At 41.7% G+C, this 22,871-nt stretch overlaps 4 protein-coding genes across 4 annotated transcripts; all 4 read right to left on the reverse strand.

Moving 5' to 3' along the window:
- Positions 1-1,272: 1,272 nt before the first annotated feature.
- Positions 1,273-2,208, reverse strand: LOC114583016 (olfactory receptor 14A16-like). The gene has a single exon (XM_028704360.2). It carries the CDS (start codon positions 2,206-2,208, stop codon positions 1,273-1,275), a length of 936 nt encoding a protein of 311 aa, XP_028560193.2.
- Positions 2,209-5,777: 3,569 nt separating this feature from the next.
- LOC114583015 (olfactory receptor 14I1-like) lies at positions 5,778-6,770 on the reverse strand. Its single transcript, XM_028704359.2, has one exon. The coding sequence runs from the start codon at positions 6,768-6,770 to the stop codon at positions 5,778-5,780; it is 993 nt and encodes a 330-aa protein (XP_028560192.2).
- Positions 6,771-13,255: 6,485 nt separating this feature from the next.
- LOC144325333 (olfactory receptor 14A16-like) lies at positions 13,256-14,191 on the reverse strand. Its single transcript, XM_077918225.1, has one exon. The coding sequence runs from the start codon at positions 14,189-14,191 to the stop codon at positions 13,256-13,258; it is 936 nt and encodes a 311-aa protein (XP_077774351.1).
- Positions 14,192-18,149: 3,958 nt separating this feature from the next.
- Positions 18,150-19,142, reverse strand: LOC144325334 (olfactory receptor 14I1-like). Its single transcript, XM_077918226.1, has one exon. The coding sequence runs from the start codon at positions 19,140-19,142 to the stop codon at positions 18,150-18,152; it is 993 nt and encodes a 330-aa protein (XP_077774352.1).
- Positions 19,143-22,871: the final 3,729 nt, after the last annotated feature.

Genomic DNA, 22,871 nt, shown 5'->3' on the forward strand with positions numbered 1-22,871 from the left:
TCAATGAGGCCTCTAGATGGTTGACGCTATCTAGGGAGGCAGTGGCAGTGGGCCGAAAACGGGTGTTCCTAACTGGTGCTCCAAAGGACCGATGCCTCCACAGGTGGGATAAAGATCAAGAAGGGATCTAGATCCGATGCTCCTGATGCTCTGGGCCAACTGTGCTGCCAGTGTCACCTCTGGGACCCTTTTATGCTTCTGGAGCAGGCTGCTGCAGATATGCGGAATGTGAATCGGGTTTGGTGGGAACCATTAAGTACTGTGGTGGCCAGGAGAGCCGAGCAACGGTTGGCAGAACAATGTGGCTTCAGGAGGACGAGGAAGTCGTGCCCTGTGCTGCAAACAACGCCCACTTCAGGACTTCAGCACTCATGCGTGAAACATCATGTGTGAAACTTTCCTAATACCGTATTTTTCACTCTATAGGGCACACCGGATCATAGGGCGCACGTATTTTTTTTTGGGGGGGGAGAATAAAGAAAAAAAACTTTATTCCCCCCCCCCCGGGCCCCAAAGAAGCCATGACAGCGAGCGGGATGGATCCTGCTCGCTGTCTTGGCTTCGTTTTTAGCCTCGGGGCTTGGGGTCCGGGAGCGAAGGCGAGGTTGCGCTCAACCTCGCCATTCCTCCCGGAGCTTGCTGCTATCCGAGGACCCTGGGAGCGCAGCGCTGTAGCCTGCTGCACACCACAAGCTTAGGGCAGCTATCTGCAAGCCTGTGGCGCCTGGAGGGAACTCCCGCCGGGCTCTGCAAGCTTCTGGATAGCTGCCGAAAGCCCAGGGTGCGCAGTGCGGCGCTCCCCGGACTTCGGGCTGCAAGCACCTATCCACAAGCCTGCGGATAGCTGCCCTAAGCCCAGGGTGCACAGTGCCACGCTCCCCGGGCTTCGGGCTGCAGGCAGGTATCCGCAAGCCTTCGGAGCCCTGCGGGAGTTCCCGCTGGGCTCTGTAGGCTTGCGGATAGCTTCCTGAAGCCTGGAGAATAAGAGGGGTCAGTGTGCACCAACCCCTCTCATTCTCCAGGCTTCAGCAAAAGCCTGCATTTGCTCCATAAGATGCACACACATTTCCCCTTCATTTTTGGAGGGGAAAAAGTGCGTCCTATAGAGCGAAAAATACGGTATATACATTTTATATGCAAATTTGCCCAATACACATCTATTTGCAAAGCACTATTATGCAGTATAATACATTATTATACCATTTTCAATGGCATTTGCATTATTATGCAAAGCACAGGAATTGTGATGTGTTTGAGACACAATGCAAGCAATCATGCCAGGAGACTTCTAATTCTTTTTGGTATTTTCAACACGGCCTCTTGGATGTCTTTGTTCCTAAAGCTATAAATAACGGGATTCATTAGTGGTGGCAAAACATTATATAATAAAGCAGAGAGCAAATCCATTGTTGTAGAAGAAAGTGCTTTAGGTCTCATGTATGAAAACACAGCTGTGCTCAAAAATAAAGAAAAGACAGTCAGATGGGGGATGCAGGTAGAGAAAGCTTTATATCTGCCTTGAACAGAAGGGATTCTCAGCACAGCAGAGAAGATATAGCCATAGGAAAGAAAGATGAACCCTCCACAAAATGAATCTACAATAAACCCAATGGCAAAGATCAAAATTTGGTTAACCTTTGTGTCAGTACAAGAAATCTTAAGCAACTGAGGGACATCACAGAAATACTGCCCAATAATATTGGACCCACAGAAATGTAGCCTGAAAGTGATAATGGTATGTAATGATGAATGGATTGCGCTGCTTATCCAGGAAGCAGCTGCCATTTGGATGCAGGCATCCCAGTTCATGATTAGCTCATACTGTAAAGGATGGCAGATTGCAACATAGCGATCATAAGCCATGATAGTGAGCAAGGCAAGCTCAGAACCTGCAAAAGTGAAAACTAAGAAAACCTGTGCGACACAGCCAGCAAAAGAAATCCTTTTGTCATCTGACAAAGAAGCAGCTATGGATTTGGGGATAGTGGCTGAGATGTAGCAAATGTCTGATAATGATAGGTTGACCAGAAAGAAGTACATAGGAGTGTGCAGTTTGTGGTTCAGGGCAACAGCAATAGTGATTAGGAAATTCCCCACTAAGGCTGTTAAATAAATGGAGAGAAATATCACAAAGTAAAACAATTGTTCTTCTCGATTACTGGAAAACCCCATCAGAAGAAATTCTGTCACTGTAGATTGGTTGGCCATCTTAATTCTTTAGTATTTCTTAAAACAATTTCTTGAAGAGCAGCTCTGTTATTGTGTTTTAGCAGCACCAGCAGAGGTGTTTGTAACACCTAAAATTAGAAAGGAGTTAATGAAAGTCTGTTGAATGAGGAAACATGCAGGCAATTGTATGTGGGGTTTGCCCCCAAACCAAATATGAGGTAATGGGTGATGCCAGCAGTAGACATTCAACTGACACCATTCATTCTCCCCGGTACTAATAGAATTTTAGAGTTGAAAAGGAGCATGGGGAGCATCTCAGCAAAGACCCAACTTGGTTCCATGTTGAATCAAGATTGAGAAAGTAGAATCAAATACACACTACAGCTTATCAGAGCAACCTTGCTATTAGATGTAAATAAGCAGATTCACATTGGTTTTTTTGCATAAAGGATCTTAATGATGGTGGGGTTTTTTGTTTTTTGCGAACCATAATGCTTCTACTTTATTTTGAAAAAGCAAGTCACACACCACCTAGCATTAATTAAGTATCATTTGGCTTTGATGAGCGTTCAGAGTATAAAACCAATCACCAGAATTTGGTAACACCCCTGTATTACCTTCTCTTACCTATAAATACTACCTATCTTTTCGTAGAATAATCATTTCTTCATTAATCCTACTACTGTATTAAACGTTTTGTGGTCTTTTCAGAACTGAAATATGAGCACTAGATGTAAATAAATTTAAAAATCCTCCTTGGAGTGTGGTTGCATAAAGGAAATTTACACTTGATGTTTTGGTATTTTTGCTAACCATAATGCTTTCACACACCTCCTAGCGTTAATGAAAAATCATGAGGCTTTTAGGCCCAATCACCAGAATTTTGAAACATGCAGGCAATTGTATGTAGGGTTTGCCTCCTTTCTTAATATGAGATAATCATCCCAAACGCCAGAATTTTGAAACACCACTTTATTATCTTCTCTTACCTATAAATACGACCTATTTTTTCATAGAATAATGTTTTCTTCATTAATCCTACTGCTGTATCAAACCTTTTACAGTCTTTTCGTAACTGAAATATGAATACCTTCCAAGCCCTAGTCTACACTGAGGATGAAATAATAGGATTCTACTCACCTCTGTCTTTGTCTGGAAGAAGAAAGTGTCAAAATGTTGAAGTGTGGTCTTTAGTAGATGATTTATAGTTTGTGACAAAGAGGAATCAATTGAGCTTCCCTGCTTTCTGTAGTGTTTCAAAGAATCACTCCTTGGAGAACATCACCATGAGGATTTGCAAATCCTGATTTACAAAACAAGTGATGCAATTGTCTATATTTCCTAGAAATATTTCCCCTCTATCTTTAAACCACTGACCCTTAACTTCAGTCTTATGTAAGGAATGCTTAAGAGTGAAGTGCTGACTGAATGCAGACTGAATGGGAAACTGATTTCAAAACTTACATGGTGGTTATATCTTTTTTATTGACCAAAATATCATGCTGCAGCTCAAATTAAGTACTGAATCTGATTAACATAAGTAAATTATTCTGACTATTCTGAGCCGGTATAGTGTAGAACTTAGAGTGTTGGACTAGGACTAGGGAACCCAGGTTCAAATCTCTGTTCAGCCATTAAGATAACTGGGTGATGAGGTTAAACTTGGGAAGGATGACCTCCAGCTCCTTGGAGGAAAGGGGGGGATATAATGACAATAAGTAAATATTGGGTGCAAACCATCTGAGACAGGTCTATGATCTTAAACTGGAGCAATAGATTTGGTTAAAGAAGCTTGGGAAGGGTCCAAAGCAAAATGTTATGCTTTGAAATAGGATGTGGGTGTGTTAGGTGTTCACACCTATGGTGGAGATGAATTAGGAAAGGCTGAAGGACTCTAGCTGGAATGAAGCTGGTTTGAGAAACAATACTGTTACTGTTTCATCTGTATTCCTAGACCCCCCCCCCCCATCAAATCCCAGGATCTGGCAAGTGTTAAAATCTGAGCAAGGATTTTCATTCCTGGAATAGCCTCTGCTGTACCTCATTTCAAAGGAAACACAAACCCTGTTCATTTTGAAATGATTAACAATGTCTGCATTTAAATTGCATCCATTTTTTACACTTTCTTAATGCACTCCTCCTGTAAAATACACATTTTTCATTTTTTTACATTTTCAATTCTTTACAATTAATTTCCCTATTAAATGTCCACTTTGTACATAAATATGTATTGTGAGGTATTCTTGCATTTGGAAACCTCATTGCAAATGCCAGTGTTGGACACAATTATGGATCAGTCTTAAATATTGAGTCGTGTTGTTGAAGTTATCAATGGGCTTGTCCCTACTTTTTCCAGTCTTCACTACTTTGATGATTGCTTCCATGATCTTTTGATGTGAACTACCAACACAGGAATTTTATTCAACATTAAATGAGCAGAAATTTCACATATGATCATTTTGTGAGAAGCGTGTTAGATAATTTCAGCCCCTTCTCTCCCTCCCATCACAGGTTATTTATGTTACAAATAAGCACCCACAAACAGCATAAGAGATTTTGGAAGAGCATTTCGCATCAGCTTTTATTTCATTCACCAGCTGCTAAGGAGTCTCTTTTATGTTCGAAGCATTAATGTCTGGCATGGAAAACTGTACGTTGACTTTCATTGCTGGAACTGGAAGTGCAACCCACTCACATATTGAAAGCAAAACTTGTTGTTACTAACCCAACAAAGTAATGGTCAATGAATTCAATAACAATGACTCTGATGAACGAATCAAAATAGTTATCAAAAATTAGTTGCCAAAGACCTTTATTTGTACTATAGGTTTTTAAAAAATAAAATACGAATATTTCTGACTTTCTATCCACAGTCATAACCTTCAAGACAACTGAATTTATAGTAAATATAATGAAATAAAGGTTTAAAAAATCTGTTCTAGGAACAAGTCAATAGAAATTGTATCTCTTTATCTCTTTTCATACACCACACACAGCCTCAGCAGCAATAACCGGGAAATGCATAAAAAAGAGCCCAGGTCATTCCTGTGGGATCCATTTCATATGCATGCTGAAATGTCATTATCTTAGCCTTACATCTAAAGACAAGCAGAGATGAAGTGAAAAGAACCTACCAGTAACACCATGATCTAGTCTAGTTTAGTCACAATTACACAATCGTACGTGTCTGCCCACTTTATTAAAAACAAAAACAGAAACAATGGGACACAGAGCAGAACAGGGTCATAGATGAAGACATAAGAACAAGGGTAGGTATACTTCAAATCAGGGGAGCCGACTTGCCCCCACATTGAGGGAGCCCACGCATGTGATGCATTACATGATGGCGCTGGGAGGAGGCAGGATGCATGGAGAGTGATCTGTGCCCTTTGTTCATCTCAGCCCCTGCCTGGCTCCTGGGTGAGGGCAGGGGCACTTGGAGGACACCCGGTGGTGGTGGAGACTGGTTGCTCCCTTAATATTGCAGGGCTCAGCCCCCTGCCCACCAATATTGAGGGGGCCAAAGCCCCTTCCGGTCCCTATATGTGGCGCCCCTGCTTCAAATCATCTTGTGTATTATGTGCCAGTCAGAAACTTCCATATCTGACTCAGGGAGTAGATGTTCCTGTTTGCATGTTATCCCACAGACCTATACAGCCACATTTTCCTTTGGTATGCTTTTTCCAGGATCTGCCATAGATTTTCCACAACACTGCTTTGATCTCCTTGTTTCTCATGCTATAAATTATTGGATTCATCAGTGGGGGAAGGACACAGTAAGCCATGGCAACTGAACTTTCCAGACCCACCACAGATTTGGAAGTTAGTTTTAGGTTGGCGAAGATGCCAGTGAAAGTAAATAAGGAGACAACGCTGAGATGAGGAATGCAGGTAGAGAAGGCTTTGTCTCTACTCTGTGCCGAAGGAATTCTGAACACTGTTTTGAAGATCTCCACATAGGACACAACTATGAATCTGAAGCAGCCGAGTCCTAGACATGCACTCAAGCCCAGAGCCACAGCTTCAATAAGGTACAAGTCAGTACAGGAGAGCTTAAGTAGTTGAGGTATCTCACAGAAGAACTGATTGATGGTGTTGGAACAGAAAGGAACAGCGAAGGTGGCTCCAGTGTGTAATGTTGCAAAAAGGAGACCACTGATCCATGTACTAGTCACCATTTGGATGCAGGCTTCCTTATTCACTACTGTTTCATAATGCAATGGGTCACAAATGGCAACATACCGGTCATACGCCATGACTGTGAGGAGGAAAAAGTCGGATGCCATGAAGAAAAAGAGAAAGAAGACTTGAGCAATGCACTCCGAATAAGATATCAACCTGGTATTCATGAGACAGTTAGCCATGGCTTTTAGTAATGTGACTGAGATGTACCCAAGGTCCATAACAGACAAATTTGCCAGGAAGAAGTACATGGGATTGTGAAGATGGGGATCTGTGACCACAGCCACAAGGGTGAGGATGTTCCCTAGCAATGCTGCCATATAGATCAGTAGAAAGATCACAAAATATACAAGCTGTATCTCCCGAACGTCAGAGAAACCCAAGAGGAGGAATTCCGTAATGGTGCTTTCATTGGACATTTTGTCCTTAATACATTTTGCCCTACAAAAAAACAGGCAGCATAACCAAAGTTAGTAAGGCGGAATTCTCTTTTTCTTACTCATATGCCCCCTTTTAAAAGGCTACTTTTAAAGTACACATTCATCACATACAAAAAGTTTCATTGCCCCATCCCCCACCTAACCCCTCTATTTTAATAGAAATGGATTTGGGGGCAGTGGTTGAGATGTAGCAAATGTCTGGTTATTGTAGGTTGACCAGAAAGATGTACATAGGAGTGTGGAGTTTGTGGTTCAGGGCAACAGCAATGGTGATTAGGAAATTCCCCACTAAGGCTGTTAAATAAATGGAGAGAAATATCACAAATTTAAAAAAAATATTCTTCTCGGTCACTGGAAAACCCCATCAGAAGAAATTTTCTCACTGTAGACTGGTTGGCCACCTTAATTCTTTAGTATTTCTTTAAACAATTTCTTGAAGAGCAGCTCTGCTATTGTGTTTTAGCAGCACCAGCAGAGGTGTGCTGCTAAATGTCTAAAATTAGAAAGGAGTTAATGAAAGTCTGTTGGATGAGGAAACATGCAGGCAATTGCATGTGGGGTTGGCCCCCTATCCCAATATGTGTTAATGGGTGATGCCAGCAGTAGACTTTCAACTGACACCATTCATTCTCCCCAGTACTAATAGAATTTTAGAGTTGAAAAGGAGCGTGGGGAGCATCTCAGCAAAGACCCATCTTGGTTTCATGTTGAATCAAGATTGAGAAAGTAGAATCAAATACACACTACAGCTTATCAGAGCAACCTTGCTATTAGATGTAAATAAGCAGATTCGCATTGGTTTGAATGCATAAAGGACATTTACTATGGTGGGTTGTTTTTGTTTTGTTTTTTTGGGTTTTTTTGCGAACCATAATGCTGCTTCTTTATTTAAAAAAGCAAATCACATACCACCTAGCATTAATGAAAAATAATTTGGCTTTGGTGAGCGTTCAGAATTTAAGATCAATCACCAGAATTTTGAAACACCACTGTATTATCTTCTCTTACCTATAAATACTACCTATTTTTTCATAGAATAATCATGTCTTCATTTATCCTACTGCTGTATTAAACATTTTATGGTCTTTTCAGAACTGAAATATGAGCACTAGATGTAAAGAAATTTAAAAAATCTCCTTGGAGTGTGGTTGCATAAAGGAAATTTACACTTGATGTTTCAGTATTTTTGCTAACCATAATGCTTTAACTTTCTTTTTAAAAATGCAAACCACACACTTCCTAGCATTAATGAAAAATCATGAAGCTTTTAAGCCCAATCACCAGAATTTTGAAACAACACATTATTATCTTCTCTTACCTATGGATGTAATCACTTTTTATCAGAGAAAAATTATGTTTGCATTAACCTTATTTGCAACACTGGCAAATTCTTTCTGATCATGAACTTCTACTTTCTGATCATGAACTTCTATTTTGAGCTTCCATAAGTGTTCAGCTGAAGGAACTTAGGTTCCCCTTCATATGAAGTGTGCTCTTCCATCATGTGCATTAGAGCTTACATTTGAACGTTGGGGAACTGGGTGCACCCAATGGCAGTAATAGACATTATGGTAGTGCAGTGGCTCTCAATTGACCTCCACTCAATTGCATCACTGCTGCGTAGCAGAAGTTAAGAAGCCTGCACCTGAACAGCTTTCTTTAGTTGTGTCTGTAGGTTCCCTTCTGAAAACTCTCACAGCCAATGTGATAATAATTTAAATTAAAAGGTCAGGTGATTGACAGGTACATGGCCTGCTCAAACTTAGACATCAGCCAGTAGCGGACAGCATAATGGGGTGCTGGCATACACTTGAGCTCTGCTCACTGACACTGCTGCTTAAGAAGGATAATCCAGTAATGGCCAGTTCTGCTAGGAACTCAAAAGGAAGTTATATTCAGGCTTCCATTTAATCCCAGTTGTGTATCAAGACCCCAGAGCATCCCCAAGGATAAATAAATACACACTGAAACAGAATTTTAGTTTAAGGTTAATGGGCAAAACTTTAGGGCAAAACTTTATTGATTTCAGCAATGTGAGTGGTATTGGCTTAGTCATTGGCAATAACTATATCTGACTCCTGCCCACTTTGCAGGAAATCTGGAAGGCTAAACAACCAAACGAAGGAGCTCCGTCGATGGCAACCAACTGATGCTCACCCTGGGGTTCCTGTTGGGTCCTGGCATGGCCCTAACCCCTCAAGTGGACTTCGGATGAGATCTAAACCCACAGATTCCTTTACTGGAATACCCTTGTATTCCAGTAGATGGTATGCCCGCACCTCCCTTCCGCCGCATCACAATAAGCCAATGCCTAACCGCCACACGAGCCCCACACGAGGCACCAATACCCTCAGATCCTGTAACCGATCCTTCAAGCCTCTAATGATCTCGTCCATCCACACATCATTTCCGCCATCAGAAAGATTCATACTATCAGCCCGAAACAGGGCTCTATCACTGAAGGTAATACCAGGGTGGAAAATCACTCTGCCACCCAGAGCCAACACCTTGTTTGACACCTCAGGGTCAACATGCTTCCTGGTTCTGTTGGTGGCAGCTGGGCATGAACTATTGTGCCAAACATGACACACCAGGAACTGCGACCAAAATATTGTGGTATCTGGGAGCACTGCTGCCACTCCTCCAAGTCCTTCTTAATGCAAGTCCTCAAGTCCATGCCCTTCAGCAGTGGCAAGTCATTTTCGCCCAGCTGCACAACGAACGCAGAAGGTGGGCCCCAAGTGGTCACCCGAGCCTTCACCAGTGGTAAAACTTCTTTCCAGCGTATCCCACGTCTGGACACACAGCAAACCTTGACTTCAGCGGGTAAGCCGAGCTGGCACCCAAAGCCAGTCTCCACTGATCGCACACTGGCCCAGTGCACGATGCTGTGACCCACGATCCACACGTGCAACTCTGGCAACACTGAAAAAAAGGAAAAGACAAAACATGTTAGGAGGTGGACAACATGCTACTTGCTTTTCTGGATGTATCCCTTATAAGCATTGGACTTCCACCAGCCCAATTTTTTTATCCTGTCCACTGAAAGGCCCCAATGAACTGCCGTCGTAGCGGCGCCAATCCTGAAAGAATGGGCAGCAAATTCCAATGCTGGCAAGCCACAGGCCACAATAGGCTTCCATGTAACCCTAGTGAATTGATGCCTTGCTAAAGGGTTTCTATCCTCATGTATCAAGAAGGGGCGAATCTGTAGGATTCCAGGAGGCCTAATCTGTAAATACCTCCTGGTGTTTTTTACATGCGCCGTTGCAGGCAACTTAAGCAGGGCCCCCTTACCCCTTTGGTCCATTTTGGACCGACTATCCCGGACTACCAATTCTGCCTCTCCCAAAGATATGTCCTCTAAGTGCAGACCCATAGGAACTCCCCCACAGACCTCCTCAAAAGCAACCTCACCCATTCTATTGTGATAGAATAATTGGAAGAGAACAACTGTGCCTCATACCGGGACCAGCAAACAGATCTTAGTTTTTTGTGAAGTTTACATAATAGGTCAAAGGTGACAGGTCTGCGGCCAACACCAGAAGATGGTTGAAGTCTACGCCAGCCCTCCAGAGCCTTCCAGAGCACAAAAGCTGCACACAGATCATGGGCAAACAGGGGTTTGCAAAAAAAAAGAAATGGCAGCAGACTGGATTTTCAGAGTCTTAGCTGCACGCCAAAGCTAATATAAGTGTGCTATGTATTGTGAAACCTGATCTGTAGAAGAGGGTTGATCCACAGCAATAGATAAATTCTGCACACGGAACGTTATAAAATCAGCCCAGGTTTTCTTGTAAGATTTAAATGTGGAGGGGGCCAAGGAAGAGACTACTCCCTGCATAACTATGCACTTCCAAGGCTCCATAGGTACACCAGAAAAGGCTCCGGCAACTGCTATGCGTCCAGTGCCAAAGATCTGAAGTGGTCCATGTGAAAGCGAGACAGAGAAGCCAGGTGAATCCCCAGAAATGTGCCACCACCTTTTATATGCCCCCACGATCACACCACCGATCTCTGATTCGCCAATAGGCCATAGTGTGATTGTGGGGCCATTGTGTGGGCTGGGCTCAATCTCCCACCTCCTCAAGGATAGTAGAGGGGACACACCTTGGGCCTGCATGCAAGGCGGACCCTCAGTTAGGAAGATCCCATTTATCTAGCAATAAGCCAAAATGAATTCAGTCGAGCTTATTTTGAGCAAACATTATTTCGATTGCAGAAAAAAGTGACCAGATCAATTTTATTTCTATCAAATCACCATATTACCACACATCATATATATCCCTGCTAAATTTGTCCATTTCCCCTCTGACAAAGAAATGATCAGTCCATAATTTTAATGGTAGGTTTATTGCAGCTGTGAGAGACAGAATAACAACAAGTAAACCCCCAGAAACCCAGAAGACAAAAGTCAGAAATTGATTGACTTTTTAAATATCGTAATCAACTCATCGTGGAATATGTGCATATACATATACATATCTACACACACACACAAACATAAATATACATGCCGATACACACATGCATGCATACATACATAAATACACACATACATACACACGGAACCAAGCAATTCCTTGCCGTGCCTATGTGGCTACATAATTCGTTCCAGATATATAAGGTATTTCGCAAACATGAAGTTCATCTTGTCTAAAAATGTGGGATTATGTTGTTGCCTCCTGCAGGAGATGAACCTGCAAACTTGGCATTATCAGCACACTGCTCTAACCACTGAACCATCCACAGTCTTCATGAGCTAACTTTCTGGTTGATACCCTTACAGTGTATGGAAGTGTTCCTGCCCCCTGCAGGAAATGAACCTGCAAACCTGGCATCATGGGCATAGAATTGAGAGTATATGACACACAGGGTTTTCTCAGATGAAGAGCTGCAACAACGTGACTAAAGTAAAGAGCTGTGGGAGCTTTAAGGCTGCCACACTTTGCTCTCTGGGAAGAAGGGCGGCTCATACTTGCCTCAGACACATGGGCCAATGACCCCCTCAAAATGGCATTGGCATGACAATGGGATAGTGACACAGAAAGGGAAGGATACTGGATGCTCTTCTTCCCACAGAAGCGGCACATGGAGGAAGAAGGTGGCAACAGCCGTGGCCAAGCAAAGATCGCAGGTAAAATACTCAAAAGGCTGCATCGCTCTGGCAAGGCACCACAAGGGGGATCCTTCAATGAGGCCTCTAGATGGTTGACGCTGGCTAGGGAGGCAGTGGCAGTGGGCCAAAAACGGGTGTTCCTAACTGGTGCTCCAAAGGACCGATGCCTCCACAGGTGGGATAAAGATCAAGAAGGGATCTAGATCCGATGCTCCTGATGCTCTGGGCCAACTGTGCTGCCAGTGTCACCTCTGGGACCATTTTATGCTTCTGGAGCAGGCTGCTGCAGGTAGGCGGAATGTGAATCGGGTTTGGTGGGAACCATTAAGTACTGTGGCGGCCAGGAGAGCTGAGCAATGGTTGGCAGAGCAGTGTGGCTTCAGGAGAATGAGGAAGTTGTGCCCTGTGCTGCAAACACCGCTCACTTCAGGACTTGAGCACTCATGCATGAAACATCATGTGTGAAACTTTCCTAATACCGTATTTTTCACTCTATAGGGCGCACCGGATCATAGGGCACACCTATTTTTTTTTTGGGGGGGGGGAATAAAGAAAAAAAAACCTTTATTCCCCCCCCCCGGGCCCCAAAGAAGCCATGACAGCGAGCGGGATGGATCCCGCTCGCTGTCTTGGCTTTGTTTTTAGCTTCGGGGCGGCGGGTCCGGGAGCGAAGGCGAGGTTGCACTCAACCTCGCCATTCCTCCCGGAGCTTGCTGCTATCCGAGAACCCGGGGAGCGCAGCGCTGTAGCCTGCTGCGCACCACGGGCTTAGGGCAGCTATCTGCAAGCCTGCGGCGCCTGGAGGGAACTCCCGCCGGGCTCTGCAGGCTTGTGGATAGCTGCCAAAAGCCCAGGGTGCACAGTGCCGCGCTCCCCAGACTTTGGGCTGCAAGCACCTATCCGCAAGCCTGCGGATAGCTGCCCTAAGCCCAGGGTGCACAGTGCCACGCTCCCCGGGCTTCGGGCTGCAGGCAGGTATCCACAAGCCTTCGGAGCCCTGTGGGAGTTCCCGCTGGGCTCCGTAGGCTTGCGGATAGCTTTCTAAAGCCTGGAGAATGAGAGGGTCAGTGTGCACCAACCCCTCTCACTCTCCAGGCTTCAGCAAAAGCCTGCATTCGCTCCATAAGACGCACACACATTTCCCCTTCATTTTTGGAGGGGGAAAAGTGTGTCCTATAGAGCGAAAAATACGGTATATACATTTTATATGCAAATTTGCCCAATACACATCTATTTGCAAAGCACTATTATGCAGTATAATACATTATTATACCATTTTCAATGGCATTTGCATTGTTATGCAAAGCACAGGAATTGTGATGTGTTTGAGACACAATGCAAGCAATCATGCCAGGAGACTTCTAATTCTTTTCGGTATTTTCAACACGGCCTCTTGGATGTCTTTGTTCCTAAAGCTATAAATAACGGGATTCATTAGTGGTGGCAAAACATTATATAATAAAGCAGAGAGCAAATCCATTGTTGTAGAAGAAAGTGCTTTAGGTCTCATGTATGAAAACACAGCTGTGCTCATAAATAAAGAAAAGACAGTCAGGTGGGGGATGCAGGTAGAGAAAGCTTTATATCTGCCTTGAACAGAAGGGATTCTCAGCACAGCAGAGAAGATATAGCCATAGGAAAGAAAGATGAACCCTCCACAAAATGAATCTACAATAAACCCAATGGCAAAGATCAAAATTTGGTTAACCTTTGTGTCAGTACAAGAAATCTTAAGCAACTGAGGGACATCACAGAAATACTGCCCAATAATATTGGACCCACAGAAATGTAGCCTGAAAGTGATAATGGTATGTAATGATGAATGGATTGCGCTGCTTATCCAGGAAGCAGCTGCCATTTGGATGCAGGCATCCCAGTTCATGATTAGCTCATACTGTAGAGGATGGCAGATTGCAGCATAGCGATCATAAGCCATGATAGTGAGCAAGGCAAGCTCAGAACCTGCAAAAGTGAAAACTAAGAAAACCTGTGCGACACAGCCAGCAAAAGAAATCCTTTTGTCATCTGACAAAGAAGCAGCTATGGATTTGGGAATAGTGGCTGAGATGTAGCAAATGTCTGATAATGATAGGTTGACCAGAAAGAAGTACATAGGAGTGTGCAGTTTGTGGTTCAGGGCAACAGCAATAGTGATTAGGAAATTCCCCACTAAGGCTGTTAAATAAATGGAGAGAAATATCACAAAGTAAAACAATTGTTCTTCTCGATTACTGGAAAACCCCATCAGAAGAAATTCTGTCACTGTAGATTGGTTGGCCATCTTAATTCTTTAGTATTTCTTAAAACAATTTCTTGAAGAGCAGCTCTGTTATTGTGTTTTAGCAGCACCAGCAGAGGTGTTTGTAACACCTAAAATTAGAAAGGAGTTAATGAAAGTCTGTTGGATGAGGAAACATGCAGGCAATTGTATGTGGGGTTTGCCCCCAAACCAAATATGAGGTAATGGGTGATGCCAGCAGTAGACATTCAACTGACACCATTCATTCTCCCCGGTACTAATAGAATTTTAGAGTTGAAAAGGAGCATGGGGAGCATCTCAGCAAAGACCCAACTTGGTTTCATGTTGAATCAAAATTGAGAAAGTAGAATCAAATACACACTACAGCTTATCAGAGCAACCTTGCTATTAGATGTAAATAAGCAGATTCTCATTTGTTTGTTTGCATAAAGGATCTTAATGATGGCGTTTTTGTTTGTTTGTTTGCGAACCATAATGATTCTACTTTATTTTTAAAAAGCAAGTCACACACCACCTAGCATTAATGAAATATCATTTGGCTTTGATGAGCGTTCAGAGTTTAAAACCAATCACCAGAATTTGGTAACACCCCTGTATTACCTTCTCTTACCTATAAATACTACCTGCTTTTTCATAGAATAATCATGTCCTCATTTATCCTACTGCTGTATTAAACGTTTTGTGGTCTTTTCAGAACTGAAATATGAGCACTAGATGTAAATAAATTTTAAAATCCTCCTTGGAGTGTGGTTGCATAAAGGAAATTTACACTTGATGTTTTGGTATTTTTGCTAACCATAATGCTTTCACACATCTCCTAGCATTAATGAAAAATCATGAGGCTTTTAGGCCCAATCACCAGAATTTTGAAACATGCAGGCAATTGTATGTAGGGTTTGCCTCCTTTCTTAATATGAGATAATCATCCCAAACGCCAGAATTTTGAAACACCACTTTATTATCTTCTCTTACCTATAAATACTACCTATTTCTTCGTAGAAGAATGTTTTCTTCATTAATCCTACTGCTGTATCAAACCTTTTACAGTCTTTTCATAACTGAAATATGAATACCTTCCAAGCCCTAGTCTACACTGAGGATGAAATAATAGGATTCTACTCACCTCTGTCTTTGTCTGGAAGATAAAAGTGTCAAAATGTTGAAGTGTGGTCTTTAGTAGATGATTTATAGTTTGAGACAAAGAGGAATCAATTGAGCCTCCCTGCTTTCTGTAGTGTTTCAAAGAATCACTCCTTGGAGAACATCACCATGAGGATTTGCAAATCCTGATTTACAAAACAAGTGATGCAATTGTCTATATTTCCTAGAAATATTTCCCCTCTATCTTTAAACCACTGACCCTTAACTTCAGTCTTATGTAAGGAATGCTTAAGAGTGAAGTGCTGACTGAATGCAGACTGAATGGGAAACTGATTTCAAAACCTACATGGTGGTTATATCTTTTTTATTGACCAAAATATCATGCTGCAGCTAAAATTAAGTACTGAATCTGATTAACATAAGTAAATTATTCTGACTATTCTGAGCCGGTATAGTGTAGAGTTTAGAGTGTTGGACTAGGACTAGGGAACCCAGGTTCAAATCTCTGTTCAGCCATTAAGATAACTGGGTGACCTTGCACCAATTTTCTCAGGCTAAGCTACCTTACAGAACTGTCATGAGGTTAAACTTGGGAAGGATGACCTCCAGCTCCTTGGAGGAAAGGGGTGATATAATGACAATAAGTAAATATTGGGAGCAAACCATCTGAAACAGGTCTATGATTTTAAACTGGAGCAATAGATTTGGTTAAAGAAGCTTGGGAAGGATCCAAAGCAAAATGTTATGCTTTGAAATAGGATGTCGGTGTGTTAGGTGTTCACACCTATGGTGGAGATGAATTAGGAAAGGCTGAAGGACTCTAGCTGGAATGAAGCTGGTTTGAGAAACAATACTGTTACTGTTTCATCTGTATTCCTAGACCCCCCATCAAATCCCAGGATCTGGCAAGTGTTAAAATCTGAGCAAGGATTTTCATTCCTGGAATAGCCTCTGCTGTACCTCATTCCAAAGGAAATACAAACCCTGTTCATTTTGAAATGATTAACAATCTCTGCATTGAAATTGCATCCATTTTTTACACTTTCTGAATGCACTCCTCCTGTAAAATACACATTTTTCATTTTTTTTTACATTTTCAATTCTTTACAATTAATTTCCCTATTAAATGTCCACTTTGTACATAAATATGTATTGTGAGGTATTCTTGCATTTGGAAACCTCATTGCAAATGCCAGTGTTGGACACAATTGTGGATCAGTCTTAAATATTCAGTCATGTTATTGAAGTTATCAATGGGCTTGTCCCTACTTTTTCCAGTCTTCACTACTTTGACGATTGCTTCCATGATCTTTTGATGTGAACTACCAACACAGGAATTTTATTCAACATTAAATGAGCAGAAATTTCACATATGATCATTTTGTGAGACGCGTGTTAGATAATTTCAGCCCCTTCTCTCCCTCCCATCACAGGTTATTTATACAGTGGTGCCTTGCAAGACGAAAAGAATCCGTTCCGCGATTCTTTTCGTCTAGCGGTTTTTTCGTCTTGCGAAGCAACCCCATTGGTGGCTAAGCGGATTAGTGCTATTAGCGATTTAGCACTATTAGCGGCTTAGCGGGCTTAGCGGCTAAGCTGTTAAAAGCCTATTAATGGCTTAGCAGCTTTGAAAAAGGGGGGGAAAGCGGGGGGGAAATGGCGAGACTCGCAAGACGTTTTCGTCTTGCAAAGCAAGCCCATAGGGAACTTCGTCTTCCGAAGCGCCTCCGTGATGGAAAACCCTTTCGTCTTGCGGGTTTTTCGTCTTGCAAGGCATTCGTCTTGCGGGGCACCACTGTATTACAAATAAGCACCCACAAACAGCATAACAGATTTTGGAAGAGCATTTCACATTAGCTTTTATTTCATTCACCAGCTGCTAAGGAGTCTCTTTTATGTTCGAAGCATTAATGTCTGGCATGGAAAACTGTACGTTGACTTTCATTGTTGAAATTGGAAGTGCAACCCATTCACATATTTAATGCAAAACTTGCTGTTACTAACCCAACAAAGTAATGGTCAATGAATTCAAGTAACAATGACTCTGATGAATGAATCAAAATAGTTATCAAAAATTAGTTGCCAAAGACTTTTATTTGTACTATAGGTTTTTTAAAAATAAAATAAGAATATTTCTGACTATCTATCCACCGTCATAACCTTCAAGACAACTGAATTTATAGCAAATATAATGAAATAAAGGTTTAAAAAATCTGTTCTAGGAACAAGTCAATAGAAACTGTATCTCTTTATCTCTTTTCATACACAACACACAACCTCAGCAGCAATAACTGGGAAATGCATAAAAAAGAGCCCAGGTCATCCCTGTGGGATCCATTTCATATGCATGCTGAAATGTCATTATCTTAGCCTTACATCTAAAGACAAGCAGAGATGAAGCCAACAGAACCTACCAGTAACACCATGATCTAGTCTAGTTTAGTCACAATTACACAATCGTACGTGTCTGCCCACTTTATTAAAAAAACAATGGGACACAGAGCAGAACAGGGTCATAGATGAAGACATAAGAACATGGGTAGGTATACTTCAAATAAGGGTAGCCGACTTGCCCCCACATTGAGGGAGCCCACTCATGTGATGCATTACATGATGGCGCTGGGCGGAGGCAGGATGCATGGAGGGTGATCTGTGCCCTTTGTTCATCTCAGCCCCCGCCTGGCTCCCAGGTGAGGGCAGGGGCACTTGGAGGACACCCGGTGGTGGTGGAGACTGGTTGCCCCCTCAATATTGCAGGGCTCAGCCCCCTGCCCACCAATATTGAGGTGGCCAAAGCCCCTTCCGGTCCCTATATGTGGCGCTCCTGCTTCAAATCATCTTGTGTATTATGTGCCAGTCAGAAACTTCCATATCTGACTCAGGGAGTAGATGTTCCTGTTTGCATGTTATCCCACAGACCTATACAGCCACATTTTCCTTTGGTATGCTTTTTCCAGGATCTGCCATAGATTTTCCACAACACTGATTTGATCTCCTTGTTTCTCATGCTATAAATTATTGGATTCATCAGTGGGGGAAGAACACAGTAAGCCATGGCAACTGAACTGTCCAGACCCACCACAGATTTGGAAGTTAGTTTTAGGTTGGCGAAGATGCCAGTGAAAGTAAATAAGGAGACAACGCTGAGATGAGGAATGCAAGTAGAGAAGGCTTTGTCTCTACTCTGTGCCGAAGGAATTCTGAACACTGTTTTGAAGATCTCCACATAGGACACAACTATGAAACTGAAGCAGCCGAGTCCTAGACATGCACTCAAGCCCAGAGCCACAGCTTCAACAAGGTACAAGTCAGTGCAGGAGAGCTTAAGTAGTTGAGGTATCTCACAGAAGAACTGATTGATGGTGTTGGAACAGAAAGGAACAGCGAAGGTGGCTCCAGTGTGTAATGTTGCAAAAAGGAGACCACTGATCCATGTACTAGTCACCATTTGGATGCAGGCTTCCTTATTCACTACTGTTTCATAATGCAATGGGTCACAAATGGCAACATACCGGTCATACGCCATGACTGTGAGGAGGAAAAAGTCTGATGCCATGAAGAAAAAGAGAAAGAAGACTTGAGCAATGCACTCTGAATAAGATATCAACCTGGTATTCATGAGACAGTTAGCCATGGCTTTTAGTATTGTGACTGAGATGTACCCAAGGTCCATAACAGACAAATTTGCCAGGAAGAAGTACATGGGATTGTGAAGATGGGGATCTGTGACCACAGCCACAAGGATGAGGATGTTCCCTAACAATGCTGCCATATAGATCAGTAGAAAGATCACAAAATATACAAGCTGTATCTCCCGAACTTCAGAGAAACCTAGGAGGAGGAATTCCGTAATGGTGCTTTCATTGGACATTTTGTCCTTAATACATTTTGCCCTACAAAAAAACAGGTAGCATAACCAAAGTTAGTAAGGCGGAATTCTCTTTTTCTTACTCATATGCCCCTTTTAAAAGGCTACTTTTAAAGTACACATTCCTCACATACAAAAAGTTTCATTGCCCCATCCCCCACCCCACCCCTCTATTTTAATAGAAATGGATTTGGGGGTTGTGGTTGAGATGTAGCAAATGTCTGGTTATTGTAGGTTGACCAGAAAGAAGTACATAGAAGTGTGGAGTTTGTGGTTCAGGGCAACAGCAATGGTGATTAGGAAATTCCCCACTAAGGCTGTTAAATAAATGGAGAGAAATATCACAAATTTTAAAAAAAATATTCTTCTCGGTCACTGGAAAACCCCATCAGAAGAAATTTTCTCACTGTAGACTGGTTGGCCACCATAATTCTTTAGTATTTCTTTAAACAATTTCTTGAAGAGCAGCTCTGCTATTGTGTTTTAGCAGCACCAGCAGAGGTGTGCTGCTAAATGTCTAAAATTAGAAAGGAGTTAATGAAAGTCTGTTGGATGAGGAAACATGCAGGCAATTGTATGTGGGGTTTGCCCCCTATCCCAATATGTGTTAATGGGTGATGCCAGCAGTAGACTTTCAACTGACACCATTCATTCTCCCCAGTACTAATAGAATTTTAGAGTTGAAAAGGAGCATGGGGAGCATCTCAGCAAAGACCCAACTTGGTTTCATGTTGAATCAAGATTGAGAAAGTAGAATCAAATACACACTACAGCTTATCAGAGCAACCTTGCTATTAGATGTAAATAAGCAGATTCTCATTTGTTTGTTTGCATAAAGGACATTTACTATGGTGGGGTTTTGTTGTTGTTTTTGTTTTTTTGCGAACCATAATGCTGCTTCTTTATTTAAAAAAGCAAATCACATACCACCTAGCATTAATGAAAAATAATTTGGCTTTGGTGAGTGTTCAGAATTTAAGACCAATCACCAGAATTTTGAAACACCACTGTATTATCTTCTCTTACCTATAAATACTACCTATTTTTTCATAGAATAATCATGTCTTCATTTATCCTACTGCTGTATTAAACGTTTTATGGTCTTTTCAGAACTGAAATATGAGCACCAGATGTAAATAAATTTAAAAAATCTCCTTGGAGTGTGGTTGCATAAAAGAACTTTACACTTGATGTTTTGGTATTTTTGCTAACCCAATGCTTTAACTTTCTTTTTAGAAATGCAAACTACACACTTCCTAGCATTAATGAAAAATCATGAAGCTTTTAAGCCCAATCACCAGAATTTTGAAACAACACATTATTATTTTCTCTTACCTATGGATGTAATCACTTTTTATCAGAGAAAAATTATGTTTGCATTAACCTTACTGCTGTATTAAACATTTTGAGATCTTTTCATAACTGAAATATAAGCACCTTCCAAGCCCTGGTCTGCACTGAGGATGAACTAATAGGATTCTACTCACCTCTGTCTTTGTCTGGAATAAAAAAGTTCAAAAATGTTGAAGTGTGGTCTTTAGTAGATGATTTATAGTTTGTGACAAAGAGGATTCAATTGAGCCTCCCTGCTTTCTGTAGTGTTTCGGAGAGTCCCTCCTTGGAGAACATCACCATGCGGACTTGCAAATTCTAATTTACAAAACAAGTGATGCAATTGTCTATATTTCTTACCATCAGTGGCGTATCGTGGGGGGTGCAGGGGGGGCCGGCCGCACCGGGCGCAACATCTGGGGTTAGGGCAAATCCACAGGTTAGGGGGCGCAAATCCACGGGTTAGGGGGTGCAAATCCACGGGTTAGGGGGCGCAAATTATTTGCCTTGCCCCGGGTGCTGACAACCCACGCTACGCCACTGCTTACCATTATTTCCCTTCTATCTTTAAACCACTGACCCTTAACTTCAGTCTTATGTAAAGGATGCTTAAGAGTGACTTGCTGATGAATGGAGACAGAATGGGAAACTGATTTCAAAATCTGCTTGGTTGTTATATCTTTTTTATTGACCAAGATGTCAAGCTGCAACTCGAATGAAGTACTGAATCTGATTAACATAAGTAAATTATTCTGACTATTCTGAGCCAGTATAGTGTTGTGCTTGGAGTGTTGGACTAGGACTAGGGAACCCAGGTTCAAATCTCTGTTCAGCCATTAAGATAACTGGGTGACCTTTCACCAATTTTCTCAGGCTAAGCTAACTTACCAAGCTGTCTGGAGGTTAGACTTGGGAAGGTGACCTTCAGTTCCTTGGAGGAAAGCTGGGATATAATGACAAAAAGTAAATATTGGGAGCAAACCATCTGAAACAGGTCTATGATAATGAACTGGAACAATAGTTTTGGTTAAAGAAACTTGGGATGGATCCAAAGCAAAATGTTATGCTTTGAAAGAGGATGTGGGTGTGTTAGGTGTTCACACCTATGGTGGAGATGAATTAGGAAAGGCTGAAGGACTCTAGCTGGAATGAAGCTGGTTTGAGAAACAATACTGTTATGAGTTTCATTTTTATTCCTAGTTCATTTTGAAATTATTAACAATCTCTGCGTTTAAATTGCACCCATTTTTTACACATTCTGAACACACTCCTCCTGTAAAATACACATTTTTCAATTCTTTACATTTTCAATTCTTTACAATTAATTTCCCTATTAAACGTCCACTTTGTACATAAATACATTTTGTGAGCACTTCTTGCATTTGGAAACCTCATTGCAAGAAGGATCGGTGGATCTTAAATATTGAATCATGTTGTTGAAGTTATCAATGGGCTTGTCCCTACTTTTTCCAGTCCTCACTCCTTTGCCAATTGCTTCCATGATCTTTTGATGTGAACTACCAACACAGCAATTTTATTCAGCATTAAATGAGCAGAAATTTGACATATGATAGATTTCTGAGAAGTGTGTTGGATAATTGCAGCCCCTTCTCTCCCTCCCATCACAGGTTATTTATGTTACAAATAAGCACCCACAAACAGCATAAGAGATTTTGGAAGAGCATTTCGCATCAGCTTTTATTTCATTCACCAACCGCTAAGGAGTCTCTTTTACGTTTGAAGCATTAATGTCTGGCATGGAAAACTGTACTTTGACTTTCATTGCTGGAATTGGAAGTGCAACCCACTCACATATTTAAAGCAAAACTTGTTGTAACTAACCCAACAAAGTAATGGTCAATGAATTCAAGTAACAATGACTCTGATGAATGAATCAAAATAGTTATCAAAAATTAGTTGCCAAAAGCTTTTATTTGCACTCTAGGATTTTTAAAAATAAAATAAGAATAATTCTGACTTTCTATCCACAGTCATAACCTTCAGGACAACTGAAGTTATACTAAATATAATGAAATAAAGGTTTAAAAAATCTGTTCTAGGAACAAGTCAATAGAAACTGTATCTCTTTATCTCTTTTCATACGCCACACGCAGCCTCAGCAGCAATAACCAGGAAAAAGCATTTAAAAAGCCCTGATCATCCCTGTGGGATCCATTTCATATGCATGCTGAAATGTCATTATCTTAGCCTTACATCTAAAGACAAGCAGAGATGAAGCCAAAAGAACCTACCCTTAACACCATGATCTAGTCTAGTTTAGTCAACATTACACAATTGTATGTGTCTGCCCACTTTATTAAAAAAAGAGAAAGCAATGGGACACAGAACAGAACAGGGTCATAATGAAGACATAAGAACATGGGTAGGTACACTTTAAAT

This window comes from Podarcis muralis, chromosome 13 (assembly GCF_964188315.1).
Source record: "Podarcis muralis chromosome 13, rPodMur119.hap1.1, whole genome shotgun sequence".
NCBI lineage: Eukaryota > Metazoa > Chordata > Lepidosauria > Squamata > Lacertidae > Podarcis > Podarcis muralis.

Bases quoted from the DNA above. Each gene is read 5' to 3' on its own strand.
- LOC114583016 (XM_028704360.2), bottom strand. From the start codon at position 2,208: ATGGCCAACCAATCTACAGTGACAGAATTTCTTCTGATGGGGTTTTCC.
- LOC114583015 (XM_028704359.2), bottom strand. From the start codon at position 6,770: ATGTCCAATGAAAGCACCATTACGGAATTCCTCCTCTTGGGTTTCTCT.
- LOC144325333 (XM_077918225.1), bottom strand. From the start codon at position 14,191: ATGGCCAACCAATCTACAGTGACAGAATTTCTTCTGATGGGGTTTTCC.
- LOC144325334 (XM_077918226.1), bottom strand. From the start codon at position 19,142: ATGTCCAATGAAAGCACCATTACGGAATTCCTCCTCCTAGGTTTCTCT.